The 27,275-nt window shown below is 64.3% G+C and overlaps 2 protein-coding genes across 2 annotated transcripts in view; one reads left to right on the top strand and one right to left on the bottom strand.

The window, feature by feature from the left end:
* The window catches only part of SORCS2 (sortilin related VPS10 domain containing receptor 2), a gene marked incomplete at its 5' end in the record, with an annotated part of 231,331 nt that overhangs the window by 86,453 nt on the left and 117,603 nt on the right, over positions 1–27,275 (bottom strand). The gene's annotated exons all lie outside the window — the stretch shown is intronic.
* PSAPL1 (prosaposin like 1) lies at positions 25,090–26,673 on the top strand (the record flags this gene model as incomplete). Its single annotated transcript, XM_081102474.1, has 1 exon — positions 25,090–26,673. One exon carries the CDS (start codon positions 25,090–25,092, stop codon positions 26,671–26,673), a length of 1,584 nt encoding a protein of 527 aa, XP_080958600.1.

Raw genomic sequence — 27,275 nt, 5'->3', positions numbered from 1 at the left:
GGTCCTGGCGGGGCTGTGGAGGGAGCATGGGACCCTTGTCCACACGCACTCCTAGAGCCAAGCCCCTGCCAGCGATGCCATCTCAGCGGTGGGGCTCCCTCTGCCAGCCCTTGGCCAGGAGACTGTGGCTGGGACTCCCACTCATCCTCAGCAAAACGTTTGTTTTAAAAATATACATATTTGTATTGCTTTCCGAGAGGAAGGGAGAAGGAGAGAGAGAAACAGCAATGAGGAGGGAAAATCATTGACCAGCTGCCTCCTGCACGCCCCACTGGGGACCGAGCCCACAGCCCAGGCCTGTGCCCTGCCCGGGAATCAAACCGTGACCTCCTGGGCCTCCTGGTTCCTAGGTGGACACTCAACCACGGAGCTGTGCCGGCCGGGCCAGAATGGCTTCTGGAATCACGCAACTTGGGCCTTACCGCACACCCCACTTTTCCAATGTGCTCTCCCCGCTGCACCCACACAAGGCCCCACTTCAGAGATAGGACACCAAGGCCCAGAGCGGGAAGTGACCGGCTCAGGCGCCCCAGCGGGGAGGTGGGAGGCGGGGCGCCAGGTCTGCGGGGCTCCAGCGCCTTCCCCTCCGCCCGCGGAGAAGGCCGGACTGTGGCCCCGCAAGCGCCTCCCGACCGGGACCTGCCCGGGCTTTCCCCACAGCCTCCATCTCGCGGCGGCCAGCTGGTCTGCCCCCTGGAGGAGGCTGTGCGAATCCCGGCTCGGGAACCGTGGCCACCGGGTGGCAGTGCCCGCGGGCAGGCTCTGGGGTTGGAGGGAAGCTCCCACCGCCGGGCTCTAGGCTCACAGAGATGCGGGACCTCACGCTGCAGTGGGCGCCGGAGGACAGCGCCTGCGTAGGGGCCGGGCGATGCCTGCCACAGTGTGATGTGGGTGAGAGGGGAGAGAACGGGGCCCAGGTGGTCCTGCCCTTGGAGAGCCGGGTGCGTGTTAACATGGCGGCACAGATAGTCAGAGAGAATGGGTTCTACGGAGGGTCCGCTCCAGGGGGTCCGTGCTGCCGACCAGGAAGTGGTGCCCTGGGCTACTCTGAGTTTGCTTTCCCTGGGACACCCCGAGCCCTCTAGGGACCCTCCCATCTGCTTTCCTCAATGACTGTCCACCCAACCATCCATCCACCCATCCACCCACCCATCCACCCATCCACCCATCCATCCACCCATGCATCCACCCACCCATCCATCCATCCACCCACCCATCCATCCACCCATCCACCCACCCATCCATCCACCCATCCACCCACCCATCCACCCATCCACCCATCCATCCATCCATCCATCCATCCATCCATCCATCCATCTACCCATCCATCCACCCACCCATCCATCCACCCACCCATCCATCCACCCATCCACCCACCCATCCATCCACCCATCCACCCACCCATCCACCCATCCACCCATCCATCCATCCACCCACCCATCCATCTACCCATCCATCCACCCATCCACCAACCCATCCACCCATCCATCCACCCATCCACCCACCTACCCACACACACATCCATCTACCCAACCACCCATCCACCCATCCATTCACCCACCCATCCATTCACCCACCCATCCACCCATCCATTCACCCATCTACCCACCCACCCATCCATCCATCCATCCACCCACCCATCCACCATCTCCCTGTCCTTTGTCGCTCCCTTCCCCCTTCCATCCATCCAACTCCAACACCACACATCACTGGGTGCCTGCTATGTGCCTGGTCCTGGTCTGGGCTTTGAGATGGGGGTGCAGATGGACCTTGGGGAGGCTCTGACCTCTAGGAGCACGGGAGATGGTTGATGAGTGAGTGGGTGGCCAAGTGAGGTAAGACGCTCTCCCATGACCGCACTGCCTAGACAGTTGCTCACGCCTAATGCTGACGTCATCGCTGTGTCTCCCAGATCCCAGGCCTTGATTTTGGGCTGCTTCCAGAAAGTGACTCAACTTTGCTCTTTTAGAAACACTGGCATCCCACTCGCGTCGCCCTTCACAGGGAGCCGAGGATGAAGCGGGGGGTTGGGTGCCCCTGCTGCTGCCCAGGCAGAGGCGTCACGTGCCAACAACACTGGCCCCCTCGCCAGGGCCCGCTGAAGGAGGGCATGTGGGGCCGGCCCAGGGTGAGGGCAGCTGTTTTCCTCCCGCTTAGGAGGTGTTTTCCTGAGGACAGATTCGCAGCTGGACCCGGGCCAGGCCAGCTTGTCTGACTTTTCTGGGGAGCGGCAGACAGCTGGCTGGAATGCGAGACAGAGCACCCGGGAGAGAGGGGCCCGGTTTCCCAGCAACGCGAAGAAATGCCGCCCCCCCCCCCCCCAGCCCACCCTGTCGGCCCCTGCCTCGGGCCCCAGCGCCCTTCCCTTCCCTGGCGGCCCAGACCCGCCTCCGCAAAAGCGGTTCCCAGGGCCCCTCTGTCTGCAGCGGCCTGGGGTTCTCTGGGCTGGCATCTCCGCATGTCTCCCCCCTCCGTGCCTATGTCTCTGAGGGTTTCTCTCTGTCCGCGTCTCTTGGTCTGTCTGCCTGTGTCTCTCTCCACATGTCTGACTTTCTGTGTGACCCCTTCTCTCATTCACTCATCCCCTTCACCCTCCCCCTTCCCTTTTTCCTAAGATCATCCCAAGAGCAGACGTCCCATGACACAAAGACCCGGGGACCACGTGTGGCCCTCTCTCCTCGGCCACAGGGAAGCAAAGACCTGATTCTGGCCTGGCCCCTCCTGCTGGATCACCGGGTTGCAGAGCGCCTGGTCCCAGGGAGCTGATACCCCGGTGGGCGGACAGACAGTAATAAACAGACACGTGGGTAATGTCCCGTAGCGCTATGCATTTTGAATAAAAGAGCGAGTTGGAGGCGCTATTTCAGGCAGACTGGCCCAAGATGCTCTCCCAAGTCAGGTGACATTGGAACAGAGGCTGGAATGCATGGGGGTGGGGGGGAGGCGTCAGTCCCTGTAGGTACCCTGGAAAGAGAACAGCACGTGCAAAGGCCCTGGGGTAGGACTCCACGCCCAAGCTGCATTTCCTGGCACATTGCCTGTACAACACCTCTAATTCTAGGGCCCCTCAGATTCCCACGGCAGCCCTGCTGCCAACTTGATGACTGGGTGTCTGGGCACGGGGCCTTCCTAGGGGAAGTGGGAAGGAAGACACACACACACACACACACACACACACAAGCTACTGACAGCTGGGGAGGGCAGGGCCACCCATCCTGTCTGGGGGCCTCACGCAGCGGGAGCGTCAGCCCCTTCCATCTGTCCAACCCTCCCATCATCCCCACACACGGCGGGGCCCCGTGGCCCACGGGAATGGAGGGCCTTTGCATCCACGGCGGTTTCGATCCGGGGCCGTGGACAAACCGATCAGAGCGCCGCCTGAAACCCGCTCCCCAGGACATCTGCGCACTTTCTCCAAACATCACATCCATGCTAATAAGGCAAATAAACACGGCATTTAAAGATCAGAGGCAGCGCGGTTACAGCCCATTAAATTAAATTCGCCGTCAAGGGTGAAAGAGAAGATAAACCAGGATTACTCCAGTCACGGCGAATTAAAACAAGAACAAGAAAAGAAAGGAGCGTTCTGAGAGAGATGTAATTTCGCGGTCCCCGCCGCAGGCCAGCAGCTGCCTCCCTGGGTTCGCGGTTTGGAAGAGTGACTGTGGAATGGGGCAGCAGCGGTGGGGGGGTGGGGGGGGGGCGAGACCTCGCTCCCCAGATGCTGGCTGGCTCCAGACGCCTGTCCCTGGGCCCCTGGGACAGAGCCCATCGGGGTGGGCAGGCTGAGCCATGTGCACCTCCCCTGTAAAGCCCGAGGCTGGGGGTCGCTGTCAGGAGGGCGAGGGCAGTGGCTGATCCTGGGCCTCGGGGCTTCACTTTCCCATCTGGGAACTGGGACCATAGCCGGCCCAAGCTGTGCCGTCCTGGGAGGAGCTGTGCGCGTTTTGTAGGAGAAGCCGGCTCCACGGCCGTCAGAGCTGGGCTCCCCTGCTCCCCACTCCCCACTGGCCCCCATAGTCCCGGCCGGGCCGGGCTACACCCTGGCAGGAAGCTGGCAAGTTGCGGCGGAAATAGTACAAATTCAAGCAATACCGCTCCATAAGTGACAGGGCCCAGGGCAGACAACGTGCTGGCCCTGTTCAGACTAATTAGGGATTTCATGATGGGGACAAGGGAACAGTCAGCAAGCGTGGACCCTGAGAGTGTGGGCCCGGGGACTGCACGTCACATCCTGGGCGCACACAGCCCGGGTAGCCGAGCGATGCCGCGGTTCCCTGCTCTGAGCGCGGCATCCTGGGTAGAAGATGAACAATGCCAAAGCGCTGTCATAAAGATGAAAGGAACTGCCACCAATCAAAGGAGCCAGTGCCCAGCGCCCAGTGGGTACTCAGTGCATCTCCGTGTCTGCCACGCTCTGCCCCCAGCAAGGCTCCGAGGGCGAGAGAAGTACTGAGCCCAGTGCCCGAAGCATGGAGGCCAGTCTGGGTTGTCATCTCAGGTTCCTCCGGGAGAGGCACTGGGTGTGAAGTCTGCGGACGAACGGGGCACCTGCTTCAACTGTCCCGCAGGAAAGATCGTGGAGCAGGAACCAGAGTGCCCCCCGCCCACATCATCCCCCCACGCCCTCCCCCTGCCAAGGCTGAGCTCGGCCAGAACGCAGGCTGCCCACCACGTGGCCGCCACCCCCCGCTGGCCTTGGAGAGCAGTGAGATGACCTAGGCAGGACCAGGGGGGAGGCCTGTGAGGGTTCAAGGTCAGGGGTGGGAGCTATACCAGCACCAGCCCCCGTCTCAGCCCCAGGCCTGAGGGCAGGTGGTTCTACAGGGTTCCCAGTTGGGGGAGGGGGGGTGGCAGGGGGAGGTCTTTCTCTTCCAGAGCATCAGTACCACCCCCTGCCTCCCCTCCATCCCCCCCCTCCCCCCAACCAAGAAGCTGCTTACGCCTGGCTGCAGACTGCGGCTCTTGGGGGAGTTCCGAAGGAGAATATGGAGATGTCCGCTCAGGTCAATGCACGCTGCATGGACATCCGTTCTGAGTTTGCCACTGAGGAGCACATGTCGATTCTACCCGAACCTATAGCTGCATCCACCTCCATCTCCATCTCCAACCCCCTGACCTATCCTTGTCCCTGTGTCCCAATCTATACCCACCTCCCTCAGTACCGGGAGGTGTATCTGTATCCGGTAGCAACCCCACCTGCAGCTGCATCTGCCTCCATTTGCATCTCCACCGCTGGCTGCATGCATCTCATCATCATCTATACCCAGCTCCAGCTCCAGCTCCATCCGTATTTTCATCTCTCTCTCATCGCCAGGTGCCTGGGACAGAAGGATCTGTGTGGACCATGTTTGAGTCAAGGTCACTGCCACGTCTGTATTTCTAGGAGATGACACCATTTGTACCAAAACGCTCTGTGACTCTGTTTCTAAGCAGGTGGTCTCACCACGTTCTTCCAATAGGCCAGGCGCTCCCAGGGAGGCATGTACACGTGCGGGGTTCCCCTGTGAGTTCGGACTGTCCCTGCACCACAGAGTCAGATGGGGCTTCTGCAGGGAGGACAGGGTAGGTACCTTCCAATGTGTTCTTACCTGAACCCCCCAGCGGCCCAGACGAGTCGGGGCTCACACCGATGCCTGCGGGCTAGGAGCCAGGATGCCCTCACTGGCAGGGCCTCCCTGCTCAGCTGTTTCATTTTAAAACAAGCATTCAGGTGGAATCTGTCCAGTAAATGCACTGAGAGATAAAGGAGTAGCTGGGTTCTTTTAAAAAGTGAACTAGAGCGTTGAAATGGGTCGCATTTCCCACGGGTCAGTGACCCCCACACACACACATGGTCCCCCCCCCCCCAAGGCTGAGCGCGATCCTTCCCTCCCTGGACGCCAAGGCTGGCGGCGGGCGTGGGGCGAGCAGCAGGAGCGTGTGGAGCGGAGGCCGGCCCCCGTCTCCCTGGCAGCACTCAGGCCACATCCGTGGACGGGTCACGAGATCTGGCCTTAAATTCCAGCTTTCCCACTCCCGGCCACGCGGCCTTGGGCAGGTCACCTCCATTCTGTGCGCCTCCTGCGCACTCCTGTTCTCACGCTGTCTCGGCCAGAGGGAGACGGGCCTGGGAGTGGGTGTCATGGAGAGGGACGAGGTTTTCCTGGGGTCAGGACAAGAGGCAGGCCCACAGGCTGCCCAGGGGCGGTCCACAGGCAGACCGATCGGCCCGCGGCGGTTTTAGCCATTGGGTTCATGCCCCGAACTTCCCATCTCCACTTTCCGATGACTTTCTCTCGCATTCACACCCAGTATCCCTTAGAGAACAAAGATCGCTGCCCAGCTCCAAACCGGCAGCCCTGGGGGCCACCATGACCCCAGCATCCTCTTCCCCGCCAGGGAGCAGTCACTCTCAGACACGGTGCTTGCAGGCACGATGTGCGAGGCCCGTGAGGCCTGGCTCCGGCCCCCCAAGGGCTCTTTTCCTAGTGAGCCCCTCTGGTTCAGGCCACGCACACCCCTCACTTGGATGAACACACGGATCCTGAGAGCCAGAGACAGCCCCAAGGCCACCGCCTCCCTTCGGAGGGGCTACCTGTGAAACGGGAGGGCGGCAACCCCAGCCACTATGGGCAGCCTCGCCAGGGGCGGATCAAGGCCACACTCGGTGTCCCCGGACCAAGTGTCCGTCTCCCGTCCACCGAGGGAGAGCTCAATCCCAGCTCCGCGGACCGCGCTGGCTGCCGGAGCCCACGCCTCGCTCCTGGGAGCAGGGGTGACGGTCCCTCCGCTGTAATCACAGCGGAAACGAAGATCCTCACCCTGCACGTGCACAGTTCACCCGGGAAACTTACCTGTGTCGCCCGGGGGAGGCCCTCCCAATGCAGACGCACTTTGAGAGAGAGAGAGAGAGAGAGAGAGAGAGAGAGAGAGAGAGAGAGCGCCCTACACCTCCAGGTGCCCTCCGTCTCCAGGCAAAGCCGACAGAAAGGTCGGTGACGGACGGGACACCAGTGCAGAGGAGCCCGCTGCCTTGCCCCGGGTCCAGGGTTGGCCTGTTTGGCAGGGAGGGCAGTGCGCAAGCCACGGTACCACCAGCCATGCGACGCCACTGTCCCTCTTCACCATTCTGACCCGCAGTGTCTTCTGCAGAATGCCCATATCCGCTCACACCATCGCTGTTCAGAATAAATTAGGCCACGTTCTAACAGTAAGAGCCCCCACTGGGTTTTACTGTGCCGCCCTACTATGTGCAGGTGACTGCACAAACAGCTGAGCGGGCACTGGGGCACAGAGCCGGCCTTGCCTGGAGAGGCGGCCCGTGCCTCCCACAGAGCGGGGCTGTGTTCACAGCCAGGGAACAGGATGAGGGTGCGGGTCCCTGGCTCCCCACGTGCACCCGGATCAGCGGGTCCCCCCTCTTCAACACTCCCGCCCCCGGCTCCCTGGAAGCCCCCCTCCAGCCACAGCCCTTCCACTCACGCCCACTTCCTCTCTGTGGCTTTGGCCCATGAATAATGAAGCCCTGTTATAAATTTAGAAACGTCCTTGCAGCCTGGAGCGGCCTTGCTCTTTATTTCCCTCCCGCTGGTTTGCAAGAAAAGCGAACCCCTTGAAAACACATTTTTCCCTCAATGGATTTCCTGACAAGCAAAATGAAGTTGCTAATTTTACACCCTCCGTGCAGAGTGGCCCTGGCTCGCCGCCCTGAGGGGGGGTCGGTGAGGACAGGGGAGGAGGGCAGCTTTCCAGAAAGTTCTAATTCCTGGGGGCCGGGGTGTGGTGGGAAGGGCGGGGGCCTGGGGGCTGACCCAGGTGGTGCTCCTCCCCCTGCCCCTGGGCAGCCTGGGCCGGCCCCTCCTCGGAGCACCAGGAGAGATGTTCTCCCGTCCCCTGGGAGGGCTCTGTGACCTGAGGGTGCACAGGTGGGCGGGGATGTGGGCACCCAGCGGGCCCCACTGCTCTGTCTCCTCCCTCCCTTCCTGCACGGACTTCACAAAGAACCTTCCAGAACACCCAGGAGAGTTCCAAATTCCTTCCCGTCCACACTTCTCTGCGCGACCTCAGAGCTGACCTGCGCCTACAGGCCCCCGAGCCTGGGCGTGCTCCCTCCGTGCCTGGGACTCAGCCCTCTGCCCTCCTGATACAGCTCTGCCAGGCCCGGAAGGCACCACGGACACAGGAAAAGGGCGGGCACGGGGCTGCCTTCCTGGGCAGCGTGGACCACCAGGGAGGGCGCCCAGGACACCGCAGAGCCCTCAGCTACAGGGAACCAGCCCCACCCCTTCGCTGGCCTGTGCTCTCCTCTCCTGCCTTAAGTCTCAGCCCCCCCTTTCAAGGTCAGCTCAAGGTCACCCTCCTCCAAGAGCTCTTTGCTAGTGACTGGCCCCTCACTGATTTAGGCCCTGGCCCTTCTCTTGTCCTGGCCGAGGTGTGGCTACACCAGTCCCCAGGCTCTGCAGATCCAGGCTCTGCTTGTCAGCTTCCTCACCCCCTATCATCTCACACAGCCCCTCCACCCCACCAACTGCCACCCACATCAGCTCCAAGATTCTCAAGATCTAGGCTGGCCTCCAGCCTCCCCTCCCGCCCTGTCGGGGACTCCTGGAGAGCTGATGCGCAGTGCTCAGCTCAGCTCCTGGCCGGTAGGAAGGCTGGGCAGTGAACAGTGAGTGGGCTAATGAATGAATGAATGAATCGGAAGGGAGGAACCCGTGCGAAGGGCGGGCAAGCCAGCTGAGGCAAGACTGCAGCTCTCCACTCAGCCCAGTCCCACCTCTAACCAGCCGTGTGGCCCTCTCTGGTCCTCAATTTCCTCATCTATAAGATGGAGCGAATACAGCAAAATAGAATGTGCTTCAGATACTTCCTATTTGGTGATGATGATGATGATGATGGCGATGCTGGTGATGATGATACGAATGGTGCTGATGGTGGTGATGGGGATGGGGATGATGATATAAGTGGTGATGGTGGTGGGGATGATGATGGCGATGATGGTGGTGATGATGGCGATGGTGGTGGTGGTGATAATGGTGATGATGATGGTGGTGGTGGTGTTGATGATGTCAATGAGGATGATGGAGGTGATGATGATGGTGGTGATGATGGTGATAGTGGTGGTGGTGTTGATGATGTCAATGATGACGATGGTGATCATGGTGATGATGATGATGGTGGTGATAGTGGTGGTGGTGGTGGTGGTGATGATGTCAGTGATGATGGTGGTGATGATGATGGTGATAATGGTAATGATGATGGTGGTGATAGTGGTGGTGGTGGTGGTGGTGGTGATGGTGGTGATGGTAGTGGTGATAATGGTGGTGATGGTGATAATGGTAATGATGATGGTGGTGATAGTGGTGGTGGTGGTGGTGGTGGTGGTGATGATGTCAGTGATGATGGTGGTGATGATGGTGATAATGGTGGTGGTGATGGTGATAATGGTAATGATGATGGTGGTGATAGTGATGGTGGTGGTGGTGATGATGATGGTGGTGGTGGTGATAGTGGTGGTGGTGGTGGTGGTGATGATGATGGTGGTGGTGGTGATAGTGGTGGTGGTGGTGGTGGTGATGGTGGTGTTGATGATGTCAATGATGATGATGGTGGTGGTGGTGGTGATGGTGGTGGTGGTGGTGATGATGGTGGTGATGGTGGTGGTGATGGTGGTGGTAATGATGATGGTGGTGGTGATGATGGTGGTGATGGTGGGGATGATGGTAATGGTGGTGATGATGATGATGGTGGTGGTGGTGGTGATGGTGGTGGTGGTGATGATGTCAATGATGATGGTGGTGGTGGTGCTGGTATAGCATGCTGAAGAATGGTGAGAGAGCCACAGATACCGAGGAGGTGTGTGCCAGCTCTATGACAGCGGTCCTGCAATCAAACATCACTTTCTGAACTTGGGGATGGTCTGGTTCTGGGACCTGCGTGAAGCACCCACGCTTCTGGGCCTCAGTTGCTCCTGGCACACAGGGCAATGCCGTCGGTCCGGAACTGCTTCCGCGTTGTCACAGCTCAGACGCAGTAGGAAGCTGCGCGTGAAGTGCCAAGGGCTCGTGTTGTGCCAGAGCCCGGGCCGCGCACCAGGCTGACAGAGAGGCCACGCCCCTTCCGCCTGAGCCTGTCCCCCGTCTGCGCAGTGAGGTGGTGGTTTCCATGGTCTTCCAGGCCCTCCCAGCTGCGAGGTGCTGAGCCAATGGCCTTGGGGCAATGACTCGTTCCCGAGGGAGCAGTGAGCACTCAGGTTTGGCTTGGTGGGACTGTCGAGAGGGGACCTTCATTCCTGGGGCCGCGCTTGGAACCTCACTTCACCTCACAACGGTGCTCTGGGTGAACGCTGCTGCCCCGTTTAACGGACGGGGAAACAGGCCCAGTGACAACGGGAGAGCGGCCAAAGAACACGCGGCTGGGGTGGGGCAGAACGTGGTGCCCGGGTCTTCCTCTGATCACGGGGGTTCCATAGGGCACTAGAAAGCCCAGCCTGGACACTGCCCTGCAGGGACTCAGCGCTGGCCGCCACAGCCCCCACACCACAGCCCCACACCACTGGCCGCCACAGCCCCATGCCACTGGCCGCCACAGCCCCACACCACTGGCCGCCACAGCCCCATGCCACTGGCCGCCACAGCCCCACACCACTGGCCGCCACAGCCCCACGCCACTGGCCGCCACAGCCCCACACCACTGGCCGCCACAGCCCCACACCACTGGCCGCCACAGCCCCACGCCACTGGCCGCCACAGCCCCACGCCACTGGCCGCCACAGCGCCCACGCCACAGCCCCACACCACAGCCCCCACGCCACAGCCCCCACGCCACTGGCCACCACAGCCCCACGCCACTGGCCGCCACAGCCCCCACGCCACAGCCCCACGCCACAGCCCCCACGCCACAGCCCCCACGCCACTGGCTGCCACAGCCCCACGCCACTGGCCGCCACAGCCCCCACGCCACTGGCCACCACAGCCCCACGCCACTGGCCGCCACAGCCCCCACGCCACAGCCCCCACGCCACAGCCCCCACGCCACTGGCCACCACAGCCCCATGCCACTGGCCGCCACAGCCCCACGCCACTGGCCGCCACAGCCCCACACCACAGCCCCCACGCCACAGCCCCCACGCCACTGGCTGCCACAGCCCCACGCCACTGGCCGCCACAGCCCCCACGCCACTGGCCACCACAGCCCCACGCCACTGGCCGCCACAGCCCCCACGCCACAGCCCCCACGCCACTGGCCACCACAGTCCCACAGCACTGGCCGCCACAGCCCCCACACCACTGGCCGCCACAGCCCCACGCCACTGGCCGCCACAGCCCCACGCCACTGACCACCACAGCCCCCACACCACAGCCCCCACGCCACTGGCCGCCACAGCCCCATGCCACTGGCCGCCACAGCCCCACGCCACTGGCCACCACAGCCCCACACCACTGGCCGCCACAGCCCCACACCACTGGCCGCCACAGCCCCCACACCACTGGCCGCCACAGCCCCACGCCACTGGCCGCCACAGCCCCACGCCACTGACCACCACAGCCCCCACACCACAGCCCCCACGCCACTGGCCGCCACAGCCCCACGCCACTGGCCGCCACAGCCCCCACGCCACTGGCCACCACAGTCCCACAGCACTGGCCGCCACAGCCCCCACACCACAGCCCCCACGCCACTGGCCACCACAGCCCCACACCACTGGCCGCCACAGCCCCACGCCACTGGCCACCACAGCCCCACGCCACTGGCCACCACAGCCCCACACCACTGGCCGCCACAGCCCCCACACCACTGGCCGCCACAGCCCCCACACCACTGGCCGCCACAGCCCCACGCTACTGGCCACCACAGCCCCACGCCACTGGCCACCACAGCCCCACACCACTGGCCGCCACAGCCCCCACACCACTGGCTACCACAGTCCCACAGCACTGGCCGCCACAGCCCCCACACCACAGCCCACACGCCACTGGCCGCCACAGCCCCACGCCACTGGCCGCCACAGCCCCCACGCCACTGGCCACCACAGCCCCACAGCACTGGCCGCCACAGCCCCACGCCACTGGCCGCCACAGCCCCACGCCACTGGCCGCCACACCACAGCCCCCACACCACAGGCCCCACACCACAGCCCCCACACCACAGCCCCCACACCACAGCCCCCACACCACAGCCCCAACACCACAGCCCCCACGCCACTGGCCGCCACAGCCCCACGCCACTGGCCGCCACAGCCCCACGCCACTGGCCGCCACACCACAGCCCCCACACCACAGCCCCCACACCACAGCCCCCACACCACAGCCCCCATGCCACAGCCCCCACGCCACTGGCCACCACAGCCCCACGCCACTGGCCGCCACAGCCCCCATGCCACTGGCCACCACAGCCCCACAGCACTGGCCGCCACAGCCCCACGCCACTGGCCGCCACAGCCCCACGCCACTGGCCGCCACAGCCCCACACCACTGGCTGCCACACCACAGCCCCCACACCACAGGCCCCACACCACAGCCCCCACACCACAGCCCCCACACCACAGCCCCACACCACTGGCCGCCACAGCCCCCACACCACAGGCCCCACACCACAGCCCCCACACCACAGCCCCACACCACTGGCCGCCACAGCCCCACACCACTGGCTGCCACACCACAGCCCCCACACCACAGCCCGCACACCGCTGGCCGCCACAGCCCCCACGCTGCTGCGTCGGCCTGACTTCCATGCCCATGTGTTTCTCATTTCTGCATTTGTTGGCTCGGGCCGGCTGGGTTCGCCCTGCGTGATCATGTGCGACTCTTGTAGGCAGAGCCTTTCCCAAACCGCGTGGCTGGCGGAGAGGCCTGGCGCCTGGCGGTGGCTGCGCGCCCCACGCCGCTCGGCCGGCGTCTCCTCCCTCCTCTGTTTGCTTTGGATGCAGAGCTGCTGCGTCTGCTGCTCAATGGCACCCGGGGGCCCTCAGAGGAAGCAGAGGCCGCCTCACACCGTGAACAGCCACCTGAGCCTGAGCCAGGCCGGTGGCAGTTGGCATCCTAGCTGTCACTAGGCTGACGTGTGGCCGGGGCCCACCAGCCCTGAGCCGCGTCGGGTCCCCACCCCGAGGGGAGAGCCGAGGGTGGAGGAGCTCTCGGGCCCGGGGAGGCGTAAAGAGCAATGAGCCCATCTGGCCACAGCGGACCCTGGGGAACTGGCTGAGTGGGTCCCTTCCGGGGCGCTGGGGCCGTGGCTGCAGGCGGATGGGCCTGCATGGGAGCGGGCAGAGGCCCGCAGCAGCCGGACGTGTCCGGCAAAACCCAAGCACCGTCCCTTTCCCTTTCTCCCGGGTCTCTCCCCAGAGGCCGCAAAGCTGAGCAAGTCAGGCGGACACAAAATGCGTTTGCGCAATCCCAGCGGGGAGTCACCCTCCCCCCCCCCAACCCCCCACCCACACACACAGCCCCAGGCCCACATCTGTCAGCTGGCTGTGCGCTGAGGGCTGCGGGGGCACAGCTGTCGTCCCCTCCCGACACGGCTGGGCCGCGGCCCCCGGGCCTGGCTGTGTCCTCTGCGAGTGCACGCGCTGGGGCCCCGGCCGGGCTCCGAGATGTGAGCCTGGGGCCCAGGCGAGCAAGGGCTCCCACTTCCTTGGTGACAGAGGCCAAGCTCCCCAGGGTGCCGTCCTGGATCCTGACCCGGCCTGGCCCACACTCAGCCGCCCAGAGCACGGAGCTGCCGGCTCTGTGCACTCACAGCACCTCCCCCGCCCGGGGGCATCCGTGTGCTGAGGGCTGGGTCCCCTCCCTGGCCTGCACTGAGTCCCTGTGGGGACAGACAGCCTGGGAGGTGGGTATCCACACGGGACCCGCACAGGAGTGCCCTGCAGATCTCAGTCAGATTGAGTGGGTAGAACCTGGAAACCACTTCCCTCTCCTGAATGGGGAAACTGAGGCACAACTCTGGGGGTGGACTGGGTTGGGGCTCCCAGCTGGTTTGTGGTGGGGCCTCCCACCCACCAGGCCTGGCTACCTCTTCTGCTGAAGACCTAGGTCTGGACCCCACCCCACCGGACTTCATTCATTCACTCACTTATTCCCTCATATTCATTTCTTCATTCACTCATCCAATCATTCACTCACTCACTCATTCCCTCCCTCACTCACTCACTCCTTCACTCATTCATTCACTCCTTCACTCACTCATTCACTCCCTCCCTCACTCACTCCTTCACTCACTCATTCACTCCTTCACTCACTCACTCCCTCCCTCACTCATTCATTCCCTCATTCCCTCCCTCACTCACTCACTCATTCACTCCCTCACTCATTCACTCCTTCACTTACTCCCTCCCTCACTCCCTCACTCACTCACTCCTTCACTCACTCATTCCCTCCCTCCCTCCCTCACTCACTCACTCCTTCACTCACTCATTCCCTTACTCACTCACTCATTCACTCACTCATTCCCTTACTCACTCACTCATTCACTCATTCACTCACTCACTCATTCACTCACTCACTCATTCACTCACTCACTCACTCCTTCACTCACTCACTCCTTCACTCACTCACTCACTCACTCACTCCTTCACTCACTCATTCCCTCCCTCCCTCACTCACTCACTCATTCCCTCCCTCCCTCCCTCCCTCCCTCACTCACTCATTCACTCACTCACTCACTCCTTCACTCATTCACTCATTCACTAACTCATTCCCTCCCTCCCTCACTCACTCACTCATTCCCTCCCTCCCTCCCTCACTCACTCATTCACTCAGTCACTCACTCACTCACTCATTCTTGGCTGATGAACACCTCCCGCGTGCCAGGCCCCTCCAGGTGCTGGACACAGACAGGAGGCCTGGATGCCGGGGACACATATGTTGTGGATGAGGCCGCCACAGGTCAGATCATCAAGCACAGAACTCACAGCTGTGGTGAGGGGCCTCCAGCTGGGGTGCCTGGTGTGTGTGGGGGGGGTGGGGCGGGGGCTGGGTGTGCAGGGCCGGCAGCCAGAGGAAGCGTGAGCAGGAGCGGGTCTTGCCCAAAGCCCGTCCCGAGGCCGAGCGCGGGCGGAGAGGACAGGCGAGCAGGCAGCGGGCACCTCCTGGTTCTCCAGCGTCTGTCCTGCAGGGAGCGCAGCCACCAGTGTAACACCCAGTCCACCAGGGTCACCAGCGGCCCTCGGGGGCCAGAAAAGACCCTCCCACCCAATCCCCCCACAGATGAGGAACCTGAGGTCCAGGGAGGGGCAACCAGGTCTGAGGTCACGGCCAGTCGACAGAAGGGAGCCAGAGCCCACGGGGAGGGCACTGCAGGCCCCGCCCGCAGCATCCACGGGGCCTCCCTCGCCTAGAAGCCCCACGGCAAACAGGAGACGGGGCTGCCCCCACCCTTCCCGGGCCCCTTCTCCGGGTCGTCTGAGTGGGAAGGAGGAGGAGTAATGGTATTTGCTAAACTCATTTCAAGGATCAAGAATTTCCAGATGTTTCCTTGTTCCCGCCCCTCCCCACCTGGCCCCTGTGCCTTCCTCATGACCGTCCCTCTGGCGGGGAGGGGGGTCCCCTGGGTGTGGCTGAAGGTCTGGCTGATGCTGGGAGCCCGGGATTCCTGAAAAACCAGAGCGATTTTCCAGGCCGACGGCTGGAGCCAACTCAGAATCCACCTCTGAGAAGCTCGGCTCCAGGTCCAGCTGGGAAGGGACGGGAAGTGGGGGGGGGGGGGCAGGGGAGGAATGGGGAGGGGATGCGGGGGAGGCTCCGGGGGCCTAGCACGGCCAGCCCACCCACATGACTACTAAGCTTAGCGACTCGATCGATGAGCCAATGAATCGATGACAACGCCCAATATTGGCTGAACACTGTCTACATCATCACCTATTGGAGCAAAATTCCACAACCTGCCAAGTGGGAATTACACCCCCACCCCCCCATCTTACAGGAGACAGAGGCACCATGCCCTGCGGAAAGGTGCCCCAGGTCACCCCAAAGCTGGTGGCAAAACAGAGATTTGCACCCTGGCCAGTCTGTGTGAATTCTACACTGGGCTAATGCAAGGGTCTGGAGGGGAGGGGAGGGGGCGGGAGGGGAGGGGGCGGGAGTGGGGAGAGAGCACGCTCTTCCCCTGAATACTTGAAGCCAATCATTCTGTCCGCCTGGCTGGCACAGGTTGGGGGCGCACCTGGGCACCCCTGTGGCTCAGGAGCTGCCAGGCCCCCACCAGGGCCACGCCTTGCACGGGACACGGGCTGGGATTCCTGCAGTAACAGCAGAGAGACGGGGGACCACACACACTGTGTCCCTCCGAAGGACACCCCTCGCAGCAGGGCCCCCTCAGACAGCGGCACCCCTCGCAGCAGGGCCCCCTCAGACAGCGGCACCCCTCGCAGCAGGGCCCCCTCAGACAGCGGCACCCCTCGCAGCAGGGCCCCCTCAGACAGCGGCACCCCTCGCAGCAGGGCCCCCTCAGACAGCGGCACCCCTTGCAGCAGGGCCCGTGCCATAAGCAGGGCTCCGAGTGAGGCAGCGCCGGCCGCGCCCAGCCGGTCCGCGTGGAGCCGCGCGTGTGGCCTGAAGGCACGCGGCACCCGGCTCCTTTGTGTGTGGCCACGGCAGATGTGGGGACCCATGTAAGCATGGCGCGTGGGACACATCAGTGTGTGCGGAGGGCACCCATCGGGGGGCTCCCCCGGGGCTGTAATGTTTCACTCCGTCCACCATCCCAAACACATCTGCAGAACAGTACCATCTGTCTGGTGCCCGGGCCACGGGCCGGTTGCACTGTGTCCGGAGACGGAAGTGTTTCCTATCGCGGCGTTAGTGTTACGGGTGTCCCCAGCCGAGCGGGGGTTCCTGTCCTGAGCCTGTGACGAGAAGGACACGTGGGTACCCTGGGCAGCCTGGGCACAGCCCTGGCACGTAGACCCTCCACAGCCCTGTGGGTGGTGGTGGGCTGGCGGGTGCTAGTAGCAGCCGTGATGGCGAGAGCCGAGTTCCCGCAGGCTTGGCCCCGGCCATGAGGACGAGGCTGTGTCGTGGCCAGCGGGGAGTCAGATGCTCTCAGGCCAGAGCCCCTCGGTGCGTGCCCGAGGAGGTGGGGGAGGGGAATGGACCCCCAGGCGCCCCAGCGGCCCACCGTCCTCAGAAGGGGAGGCGGCCAGGTCTGCCAACCCGAGCGGACCCCTGGGAAACGGCCGCACTCCAAGTGCATCGGACCAGCCCCACGGCCTCCCCCGGGCGCACCCTCCATGTTCACAGGCACCGGTGATGGCGGCGGTGACAGGTTACTGTGCCCCCCAATTCACACACCGATGCCGGCCCCAGGACCCCGGAATGCGGCCCGACCGGGAGGTGGGGCGGGTGCAGAGGCGATGAGCTAAGAGGAGGCCACGCTGCAGCAGGGCGGGCCCCTGATCCAGTGTGGCTGTGTCCTATGAAAGGGACATCTGGACGCAGACGCACGGGGAGAGCGTGATGGGAGGTGCAGGCAGAGATCGGGCCATGTGTCTACAAGCCAAGCACCCCCGTAGGTGCCAGCCGACCCAGCCGCCGGGAGAGAGGCTCAGCCTCAGAGGGCACCAGCCTGCCGACACCCTGGCCTGGGCGTCCCCTCCTCCTGGCCACCCCATCACGCAAGCCCGGCTTCCCTCCACCCTGCCCTGTCCTCTCAGGCCACCCAGGGCGATGGCCAGTCCTCGTGTCCTTTCTCCATCCTCAGAGCCACGGCCCAGATCAGGCACCTGCTCTCACCTGATGTCACAACAGCAGCCCAACAGGTCTGCCTGCCCGGCCTCCCTCCTCCGCAGCCTCCTGCCTCTCAGGTCAAACACCTGGCCTGGCCACCTCCTCCCACACTCCTCCTCGGCCGGCAGCACATCCTGTGGGCTCTACCCTCACACAGACCAGAGCCCAGGCCCGCCGCCCGCCACCCACCGCCGCCACTCAGCCCCGCACCTGCCACCTCTCACGGTCCCTGCGGTGGCCTCAGCGCTTCTGATGCTCCCCCCTCACCCCCCACCGCACCCCCCACCCCACTGCTGTCCCTGCAAGCTCCCCCCGCTGGGTCTCACCCACACGCCCACTCCTGACCCCACCCCACACCTGTTCCTCATCACCTCGCCCCTTCCTCGGCACCTTTCCCATTTGTATTTGTGTTTCACTCCCGCCTCCTGCACTCACCCCAGGACCTGGGGGTTCGGTCAGTTTTGTTCCCTCAAACACTCCCTGCACCTACGGCCGTCTCAGCACACAGCCGGCGCTCAGAGCCACTCGCTCTGTGCAGGAGCCACATACACCAGGGCAAGCGTGGCTCTGAGGGTCCCCTTTCCCCGCTTCTAACCGAACCAGGAGAGCGCGCCCACACGCAGCTGCTCCGGGCGCCTGCGGGGAGGAGATGGCCTGGCCTGCAGGTGAGGCTGCGGCTGGCAAGGGTGCTTTCCCAGGGCACCCTCCCGGGTGGGGTGGGCGGGCCGATAGGGCTTGTTATGTTGATGGCCCGGGAGTGGCACACCCAGCACCGCCCGCCAGGGAAGGTGTCTGTGGGAAGGTACCCACCCCAGCTCTCAGGTGCGGGGAGGAACCCGGGACTCAGGACGGGACCCCACGGGCTGGTGCCAGGGTGCTGGGCACACGGGAGACCCTCCAACAAGGTTGGCGCCCTGAGATCAGGAGGGAAGGTCCCAGGCGCTGGAGCTGTGTGTGCCCACGGCCTGGCCCGCACAGCCCCACACCTGTGTCCACGCAGCCACCCTGGCCTCGCTGGTCTCGGTCACTCCCCACCCGCCGGCTCTGCAGCGTCACGGTGATGAGATGGGCCCTGGAGCTGGGGCCACCGTGGCCGCGGGACTCCGCGCCTCCCGAGGGGCTGGGCTGTTGGGAGTAGGAACTGGGTCTGCCTTTCAAAGCCCCAGACCCCTGACCCTGAGCTCAGAGCCGTGCTCCACGCAGAGACTGGCCGCGTGCTCAGAGCTTCACAGCGTCCAGCGGCGGGGATACGGGTGCCCCGCCAGCGCCCAGGTGCCTCCCCCTGACCCCTGACCCCAGATGCTGCCCACAAAGGGGCCTCTCCACCTCCAGGCTGCCCAAGGCCGAGGTTGATCTGAACCACAGGCAGCGTTTAAGGTCAAGGTCACGGTGCCCAGGACCCTGAGCTGTGGGTGGGGTGAGCCGTGCCCCCTGAAAGCTTGGCGGTGCTGACCCCTGGCGCCTGGGACGGGACCTTGTTTGGAAACAGGTCTCTGCAGGTGTAACTGGGAAGGTGCGGTCACCCTGGCCCAGGCGGGCCTGGTCCAATGACTCATGTCCTTATGAGAAGAGGGACAGGTGGACACAGTCACACAGCGGAGGCGCCATCGGGGCTGGGTGGGAAGGCCAACCCCACCAACCTCAGGCTGGGCAGATGCTGTGCGGGCTGCCAGCATTCCCCCCACCCGGCCCCGCTCAGGAATCCCCCACCCGCTCCTGCCCCTGGACTATCCCCGCTCACCCACGCGCTCACACCTGCTGGTATGAGTCACGGCCTCCCACTCAGCTCCCTGGCACCGCCTCGTGCTGCTGCCTCCACGCCCTGCCCAACTCTGCCAGGCCCCCCTCGGTCTCTGTGCTGCGGACCCAGGCCTGGCTGCAAGGCCCGGGCATGACCTCCTCGGGGCGCCCCTATCCCCGGCCTTGGGCTGCCCTCTGTCTAGGCCCCTCACCTGGGCGCCCGCTGCCAGGCCCCCAGCCGCTGCCAGGCCCCTCACCTGGGCGCCCACTGCCAGGCCCCTCACCTGGGTGCCCGCTGCCAGGCCCCTCACCTGGGCGCCCGCTGCCAGGCCCCTCACCTGGGTGCCCGCTGCCAGGCCACTCACCTGGGCGCCCGCTGCCAGGCCGCACAGAGGTGGGTAAATCCCACGTCCCGTCCTCAGAAGCAGCAGTGACTCCTCGAGGGGACTCGGCAGCTCAGGGGACAGCCCACCTCCCTCCACAGGCACTGAGCCTCCCACCTCCCGGGCTCTGCGCGAAGGACAGCAATTGCCCACCCGGGGCCCTCGCCCTGCCACGTGCCCTCCTGGGACTCCCCCTGCAAACCCACTGCACCAAGAGCTGTGCTCACGGCACCTTCCCAGAGGGGCTGTGGAGGCCGCCCACCTCCCAGCGCCCACCTCCCAGCGACCACCTCCCGGCGCCCACCTCCCGGCGCCCACCTCCCGGCGCCCACCTCCCGGCATCCACCTCCCAGCGCCCACCTCCCGGCGCCCACCTCCCGGCATCCACCTCCCAGCATCCACCTCCCAGCGCCCACCTCCCAGCGCCCACCTCCCAGCGCCCACCTCCCGGCGCCCACCTCCCGGCGCCCACCTCCCGGCATCCACCTCCCAGCATCCACCTCCCAGCATCCACCTCCCAGCGCCCACCTCCCGGCATCCACCTCCCAGCATCCACCTCCCAGCATCCACCTCCCGGCGCCCACCTCCCGGCACCCACCTCCCAGCGTCCACCTCCCGGCGCCCACCTCCCAGAGCCCACCTCCCGGCACCCACCTCCCGGCGCCCACCTCCCAGAGCCCACCTCCCAGCGCCCACCTCCCGGCGCCCACCTCCCGGCACCCACCTCCCAGCATCCACCTCCCGGCATCCACCTCCCAGCGCCCACCTCCCAGCGCCCACCTCCCCCTTCTCCTGCTGTCCCCCCTCCAGAGGGCACATTTCCAAAGACATGAGAACGCTCACATGGCAGCACACGTTCACGCTCCGTCCCGCACAGGCATGCCCGCCCCTCATTGAGCCCCAGCTCACCCATGGGGCCACAAAAACCTGTGAAATGAGTGGAGGTGTGAACCCCAGCCTTGGGCCCCCATGTCGCCCTCAGGGCAGGTGGGTCCTGGGCAGGGGACAGGCGTGTCCCCCAGGAGAAAGGGGAGAGGAGAGAGGCAGCCTGGGAGTGGGCAGAGCTGTCCGTGGGCAGACATTCCAGAGCACAGGCCGCGAGCCCGCTGGGCGGGGCTGGAACCAGATGTCCCCGCTGCGCCCAGGGCCAGCCCTTCCCCGGCACCGCGGGGCCTTCCGGATGTCTCAGCAGGTGCCGCCTCCTCCGCTCTCCTCCCCCACCAGCTCCAGACCAGGGTCCCCTCAGAGCCTCCTCCTACCGCCTCCTCCCACGGTACCCAGGCTTGTCTGTCCCAGGAAGGCAAAGGAAGTCCCTTCCAGATAACTTCCTTGGACGGAGCTTGTAAAAGCACAGCCGACACCGCCACTGGTTGGACTGTGGGTAGCAGACAGACACCTGTCACGCGTGTCCGGCATTTTCTGCAGGGCTGAGACCAGAGCCACCTGGGGTGATGCCGTGGGGTGACAGCTCCTGGGACCACACATCAGCAAAATCTTTGGGGGCGTCTGCTCAGCACACGCAAACCCTGGGTCCAGCAGGCCCTCCTGGGTGCCACCCACAGACACACATTCTGTGCACGACGTGGCCCCACTAGAATGGGCTGAGCAGCGGGGTGAATGCCACACCCTGGGGGTTGCCGTGGACAGCAGCTGGTGCTGGGGTCGCACACAGAACGCCACCCAGCAGTGAAGGCACCTGGGCCTCGGAAGAGACGACAGTGTTGTGTCAACGTCACTGTTCCCCAAATGACAGGTGGGCGGGGATGACGTGAGAACGTCCTGGTCCCTAGGAGACTGGGTAGAGGGACTGTGTCTCCAGCCAGCTCTCCCAGGCGGGAAGCCCGCGTCAGAAATACACGCATGTGCGGATGGATGGATGGGGATGAAGGGAGGACGACGGGGACCACAAAGCAAGTGGGGCCAGTGCGGCTGAGTCCAGGTCTCACAGGGGTCCTTGTCCGGTTTTCAACTGCTCTAAGTTGTAAACTATCTATACTAATAAAAGGGTAATATGCTAATTAGACTGGGAGACCTTCCAGATGTCCTTCTGGACAAAGCCATGGTGGCGGGGTCGAGGCAAAGGTGGTTAGGGGCAATCAGGCCAGGAGGGGAGGGCAGTTGGGGGCGAGCAAGCTGGTGGGGTGGGGGCAGTTGGGGACGAGCAGGCCAGTGGAGGGGGCAGTTGGGGGCAATCAGGCTATGGGGGCGGCAGTTGGGGGCGAGCAGGCCGGCAGGCAGAGTGTTTAGGGGCAATCAAGCAGGCAGGCAGGTGAGCGGTTAGGAGCCAGCGGTCCCGGATTGCAAGAGGCAGTCAGACATCTCCCGAGGGGTCCCAAATTGGAGAGGGTGCAAGGCGGGCTGAGGAACAACCCTCCCCCCCCCACCCCATGCACAAATTTCGTGCACCAGGCCACTAGTATGAAAATAAAGCAAAATAGCTGCTAAGGGCAGTGGGGGCTCGCAAAGGCCATGGGCCGCCCTGTGGGTGTCAGTGCCCTGCAGCTGACCCGGTGGTTCCACTCCTCGAAAATTCCCAGCGGAGACGGGAATGTGGGTGCTCCCAACGTGGGCAGAATCCCTGCTGCCCCGACGGGAAATGACTCACACGCCCATGGACGAAAGCACGGAAATACACGGGGGTGTCGTCTACCAGCGGACAGAGTTCTACAGAAAATGCGACGCCAGACCCACAACTCCTCGCCGCAGTGCAGACGAATCTCAGGACCTGGCGTTGCACCCAGGAAGCCAGACACCAAATACTTGGGGATCCGGGCAGGGGCGGGGCTTGGGGTGACTGGTGGTGCCCAGGGCTGCTGGGAATTGGCGCTATTCCGCCTGGATCCGGTGCCCGTTCAGGTTGTGCACCTAGGTAGAGCTGAACACTGAGAATTTGTGCCTGTTCCTGTACCCATGAAATATTTCAATAAAAAGTAAAAAATGAGGAAGTCCAAAAGAAAAAGGCTCCTATATACTTTTTAAAAATAAAAGACAAATTCAGTACTTCACTTGTGGGTACTAGGCCGGAGGGATGCAAAGATAAGGAGGAGGCTGGCCGGAGGGGCTCAGTGGTTGAGCTTGACCTATGAACCAGGAGGTCACGGCTCAATCCCCCATCAGGACACACGCCAGGGTTGTGGGCTCAATCCCCCGTAGAGAGTGTGCAGGAGGCAGCTGATCAATGATTCTCATCATTGATGTTTCTGTCGCTCTCTCCCTCTCCTTTCCTCTCTGAAATATATATATATATATATATATATATATATATATATATATATATATATATTAGAGGCCCAGTGCACAAAATTTGTGCAGGGGGTGTGTGTCCCTCAGCCCTGCCTGCACTCTCCAATCTGGGACCCCTTGGGGGATGTCCGACTGCCGGTTTAGGCCCGATCCCTAAACCAGCAGTGGACACCCTCTCACAATCCAGGATGCTGGCTCCTAACCGCTCGCTTGCGTGCCTACCTCATTACCCCTAACTGCTCCCTGGCCGGCCCCATCACCCCCAATTGCCCTCCCCTGCCAGCCTGGTCACCTCTAACTGCCCTCCCCTGCAGGCCTGATCTCGCCCCCAACTGCCCTCCCCTGTCAGCCTGATGGCCCCCAACTTCCCTCCCCTGCTGGCCATCTTGTGACAACGTGAGCGCAGCCATCTTGTGATGACATCGCACGAGGGCATGACGCCACCTAGGCTTTTATTATATAGGATGGATAGATAGATAGATAGATAGATAGATAGATGATAGATAGATAGGCATATACATAGATATACAGATAGATAGATATAGATGAGATGTCTCAGCCTCTGAGGAGCACGGCATCCGTGGTGGCGGGAGCCTGGCAGCACCATGGGGCTGGGCTGTGAGGGACCAGCTGGCACCACCCTTCCTCACCAGAGAGCAGGGCCCTGTGCCCACAGTCCCTGGAGGACCACAGCAGATCCACAGTATCAGGAGACACACTGGACATACAAAGCCTGGTGACATGAACCAACACCCGCCTGCCCAGGCCCAGCTACATACGGTGCCCGCGTCTCCAGCGCCACCCTGATGGCAGGGAAGCCCCCAGCTGCTGCCCCGCAGCTGAGAGCCCAGGCTCACTTCCTCCCGAGGCCGGCCCCGCCTCCGGTCCACAGGAACCACCATCCTTGGACGTGGTGTGAGACGTTCAGCTAATCCTGTTCCCCATCAATGTTCCCAACCCGACAGGGAGGAGGCCCGCGGTCCAGCCCCATCCACATTCCTCCACGGGGCGGCCGCACCTCGGGCCTGGGCGCCGACCCACATAGCCGGGTGCTCCCGTGCAAACCGGGGTCCAGAATCCGAGCCAGGGCACCGCGCGAGGGGCTCACCCCCACCCGGGGCTCCGGCGGCCCAGGGCAGCTCCTCCGGCCAGGCCCTGGTGGGGCCCCTGGCGGGCAGTGACCCACAGGGATCCGGCCGGCCGCCTGGCTCTGGAATTCTCCAGTGAATAAACAGGACCCAGTCGGGACACCTGTGTGCCTGCCGGCGCTGACTCTCCGGCCGAGAACTCTTTCTCAGACACGAAGGAAGGAAAATAATAACAAAGGACGCGGGGATGAAACAGCCCGTCGGGCAGGTGAATTTTCAACCCACATCCTCAGCCCCACTGAGGCCCAGCCCACACCTGGCCAGGGTCCAGCAGAAACTGACTTGCCAGTGGGGGGGGGGGGGGGTGGCTGGGCGCCCTCACCACGCAGGAAGCCCGAGGCCCTGCAAGACCACGCAGCACAGCGTCGCGACCACGCAGACCGGCCACACCCGTGTCAGGCCAGATGTGGCGGACAGCAGCTGGGGTCGTTGGCCAGTCATGACATCATTTAATGCTCTAGCAGAGAAAGGAGGGGCTGCCTTTATATACCTCCCAGGGGGCAGAAATTCCCCGGCTCCCAGCCAACAGGTCAGGACAGGCCTGAGCCCTGGCTGCCGCAGCGGGGGTGGGGGGATGGCAGGGCGAGGGGGCGGGCAGGGCCCCCAGGACGGGGGATTTGAGTGCGCTCCATTCAAATACAAGCCGTTTCCGACAGACAAGTCCCAGTGTGCCCAGGGGAAGGAGGGCCTCCTGGTGTTGGGGTGGAGGGCTCTGCAGGGAGGCCTGTGGGGAAGCCAGGGCGGAGTCAGGCTGCGCAGGAGGCGGCCCGGAGGGCGGGGCCCCGGAACAGCGGCCCAGGGGTGGGGCCGGTTTATAGCAGCAGCCGGGGTGCTGGGCACACTGGAGCCACCCACCGAGTCACCGGCAGCATGCTCCCTGCCCTGCTCCTCCTGCCCAGCCTCCTGGGGGCCGCCCTGGCCGGCCCCGTGCAGGGCTCCCTGGAGTGCACTCAGGGCTCTGCCGTGTGGTGCCGCGACCTGCAGGCCGCAGCCAGGTGCGGGGCCCTGGGGCACTGCCGGAGCGCCGTCTGGAGCAAGCCCAGCGCCAGGACCTTGCCCTGTGACATCTGCCTGGATGTGGTGGCTGCTGCCGGCAACGGCGCGAACCCCAACACCACAGATGCCGACGTCCTGGCTTTGGTGACGAAGACCTGCGAGTGGCTTCCCAGCCAGGACTCTTCGGCCAAATGCAAGGAGATGGTGGATGCCCACAGCTCGGCCATCCTCAGCATGCTCGGGGGGGGCCCGGGCAGCGCCCCCCCACAGGTGTGCACTGCGCTCACCCTCTGCCAGCCGCTGCAGAGCCTCCCGGCCACCCCGGGGCCACTCTCCGATGAGGACACGTCCGAGCTGGTGGCCCCGTTCATGGCCCACGGGCCGCTCAGCTTCCACCTCCCGCCGATCCCTGAGGACCCCGTGTGCCAGGACTGCGTCCGGCTGGTCACCCGGCTCCAGGACGAAGTGGGCTCCAACGTGTCCGCGCTGGCCGACGTGGTCACGCGGGAGCAGTGCAAGTCCCTGGGGCCCGACCTGGCTCTCATCTGCAGGGACTACATCCTGCGGTTCCTCGGCCCCGGGGAGCACATGCTGAAGCTGGTCCTGCCCGAGGAGACCTGCGAGAAGGGCGGCTTCTGCGAGGAGCTGCAGGTGCCCGCCGAGCTCGTGGTCCCCCCGCTGGAGCCGCTGTCTGTGGGGACGAGGACGGAGCTGCAGATGCAGGCCGGCCTGACCTGCGAGGTGTGCCTGCAGGTGGTCCAGGAGATGGACCAGTGGCTGGACTCCAACAGCACCGAGGTCCTCATCAGCCAGGCGCTGGAGCGCGTGTGCTCTGTGATGCCCGCGTCCATCGTCCAGCAGTGCGTCACCATGGTGGACACCTACAGCCCCTCCCTGGTGCAGTTCGTGACCAGGGTCCCCCCGGAGAAGGTGTGCAAGGCCATCCGGCTCTGCGGCGGCGGCGGCCGGCGGCGGCGGGCCCGGGCGATCCACGGGCCCCGCGCCACCCTCCTGCCGCCCCTGCTGGACAGGGACAACCAGGGCAGCTTCTGCAACGGCTGCAAGCGGCTGCTGGGCGTGTCCTCCCGCAACCTGGAGCGCAAGAGCACCAAGCGCGGCATCCTGCAGGCCTTCAAGGGCGGCTGCCGCATCCTGCCGCTGCCCTACATGATCCAGTGCAACCGCTTTGTGGACGAGTACGAGCCCGTGCTCTTCGCCACGCTCTCGGAGATGATGGACCCCGCCACGCTGTGCGCCAAGGTGGGCGCCTGCCACGCCCCCCGGGCCCCGCTGCTGGGCACCGACCAGTGCGTCCTGGGCCCCAGCTTCTGGTGCGCCAGCCCGGAGGCCGCCCAGATGTGCGACGCCCTGGAGCACTGCCAGCGCTTCATATGGAAAGTGATGCCCTTCAACACCGGGGAGCCCGAGTGCCCCCCCAGGGGGCCCTCCTCACCCTGAACCCCCCCGGGGACCCCACTCCCGTCTCACAGCGGAGAGCGGAGGCTCGGGCGGGAGGCTGCCGAGGAGCAGGGCTGAGGCGCGATCCCCATCCTAACGACAGTGCCTGTGGCTCTGCCCTTGTAAGTCTCCCCCAGACCGGAACCAGCTGCCGGGCCCGGCCCCACCCCGGCCACCTGCCCCTCAGCCTCCGTCGCTGTGATGGGCTGACCGTGGGGCCTGTCACGGCCTGTGGTGCCCCCTCTGTTCTCTGCTGATGAGCGCCCAGCGGGGAGCCCGGCTGGGTGAGCGGAGGCAGGGGAGGGCGGGGCAGAGGGGCCATCACAGGAGGGGCTCACGCCTCTTGTCCAGCAGCTGGGGGCGGGGGCTGTGTCTCATCCACAGCCACCCCCACTTGCTCAGGCCAGCGCTTCTCGACCCGGGGTCCTTGGGGAGGCCCCGAAGGTGTGTGAGGTGTGTCTTTCTGGGGAGGAGGCTGGGACTCTGCAGCTCCCAGGGGAGCCGGGCTCAACAGGCCTTCCCCCGCCTCAGCCCACACGGGACCCAGACATCCACCGCCCTGGTCCCAGGCAGAGGGGAAGCCTGCGCTGCCCTAATGAGGA

This window comes from Myotis nattereri (assembly GCF_964212035.1).
Source record: "Myotis nattereri genome assembly, chromosome: 1".
Taxonomy (NCBI): Eukaryota; Metazoa; Chordata; class Mammalia; order Chiroptera; family Vespertilionidae; genus Myotis; species Myotis nattereri.
The sequence above is the reverse complement of the archived record's forward strand: the minus strand, read 5'-3'. Positions and strand labels throughout refer to the sequence as shown.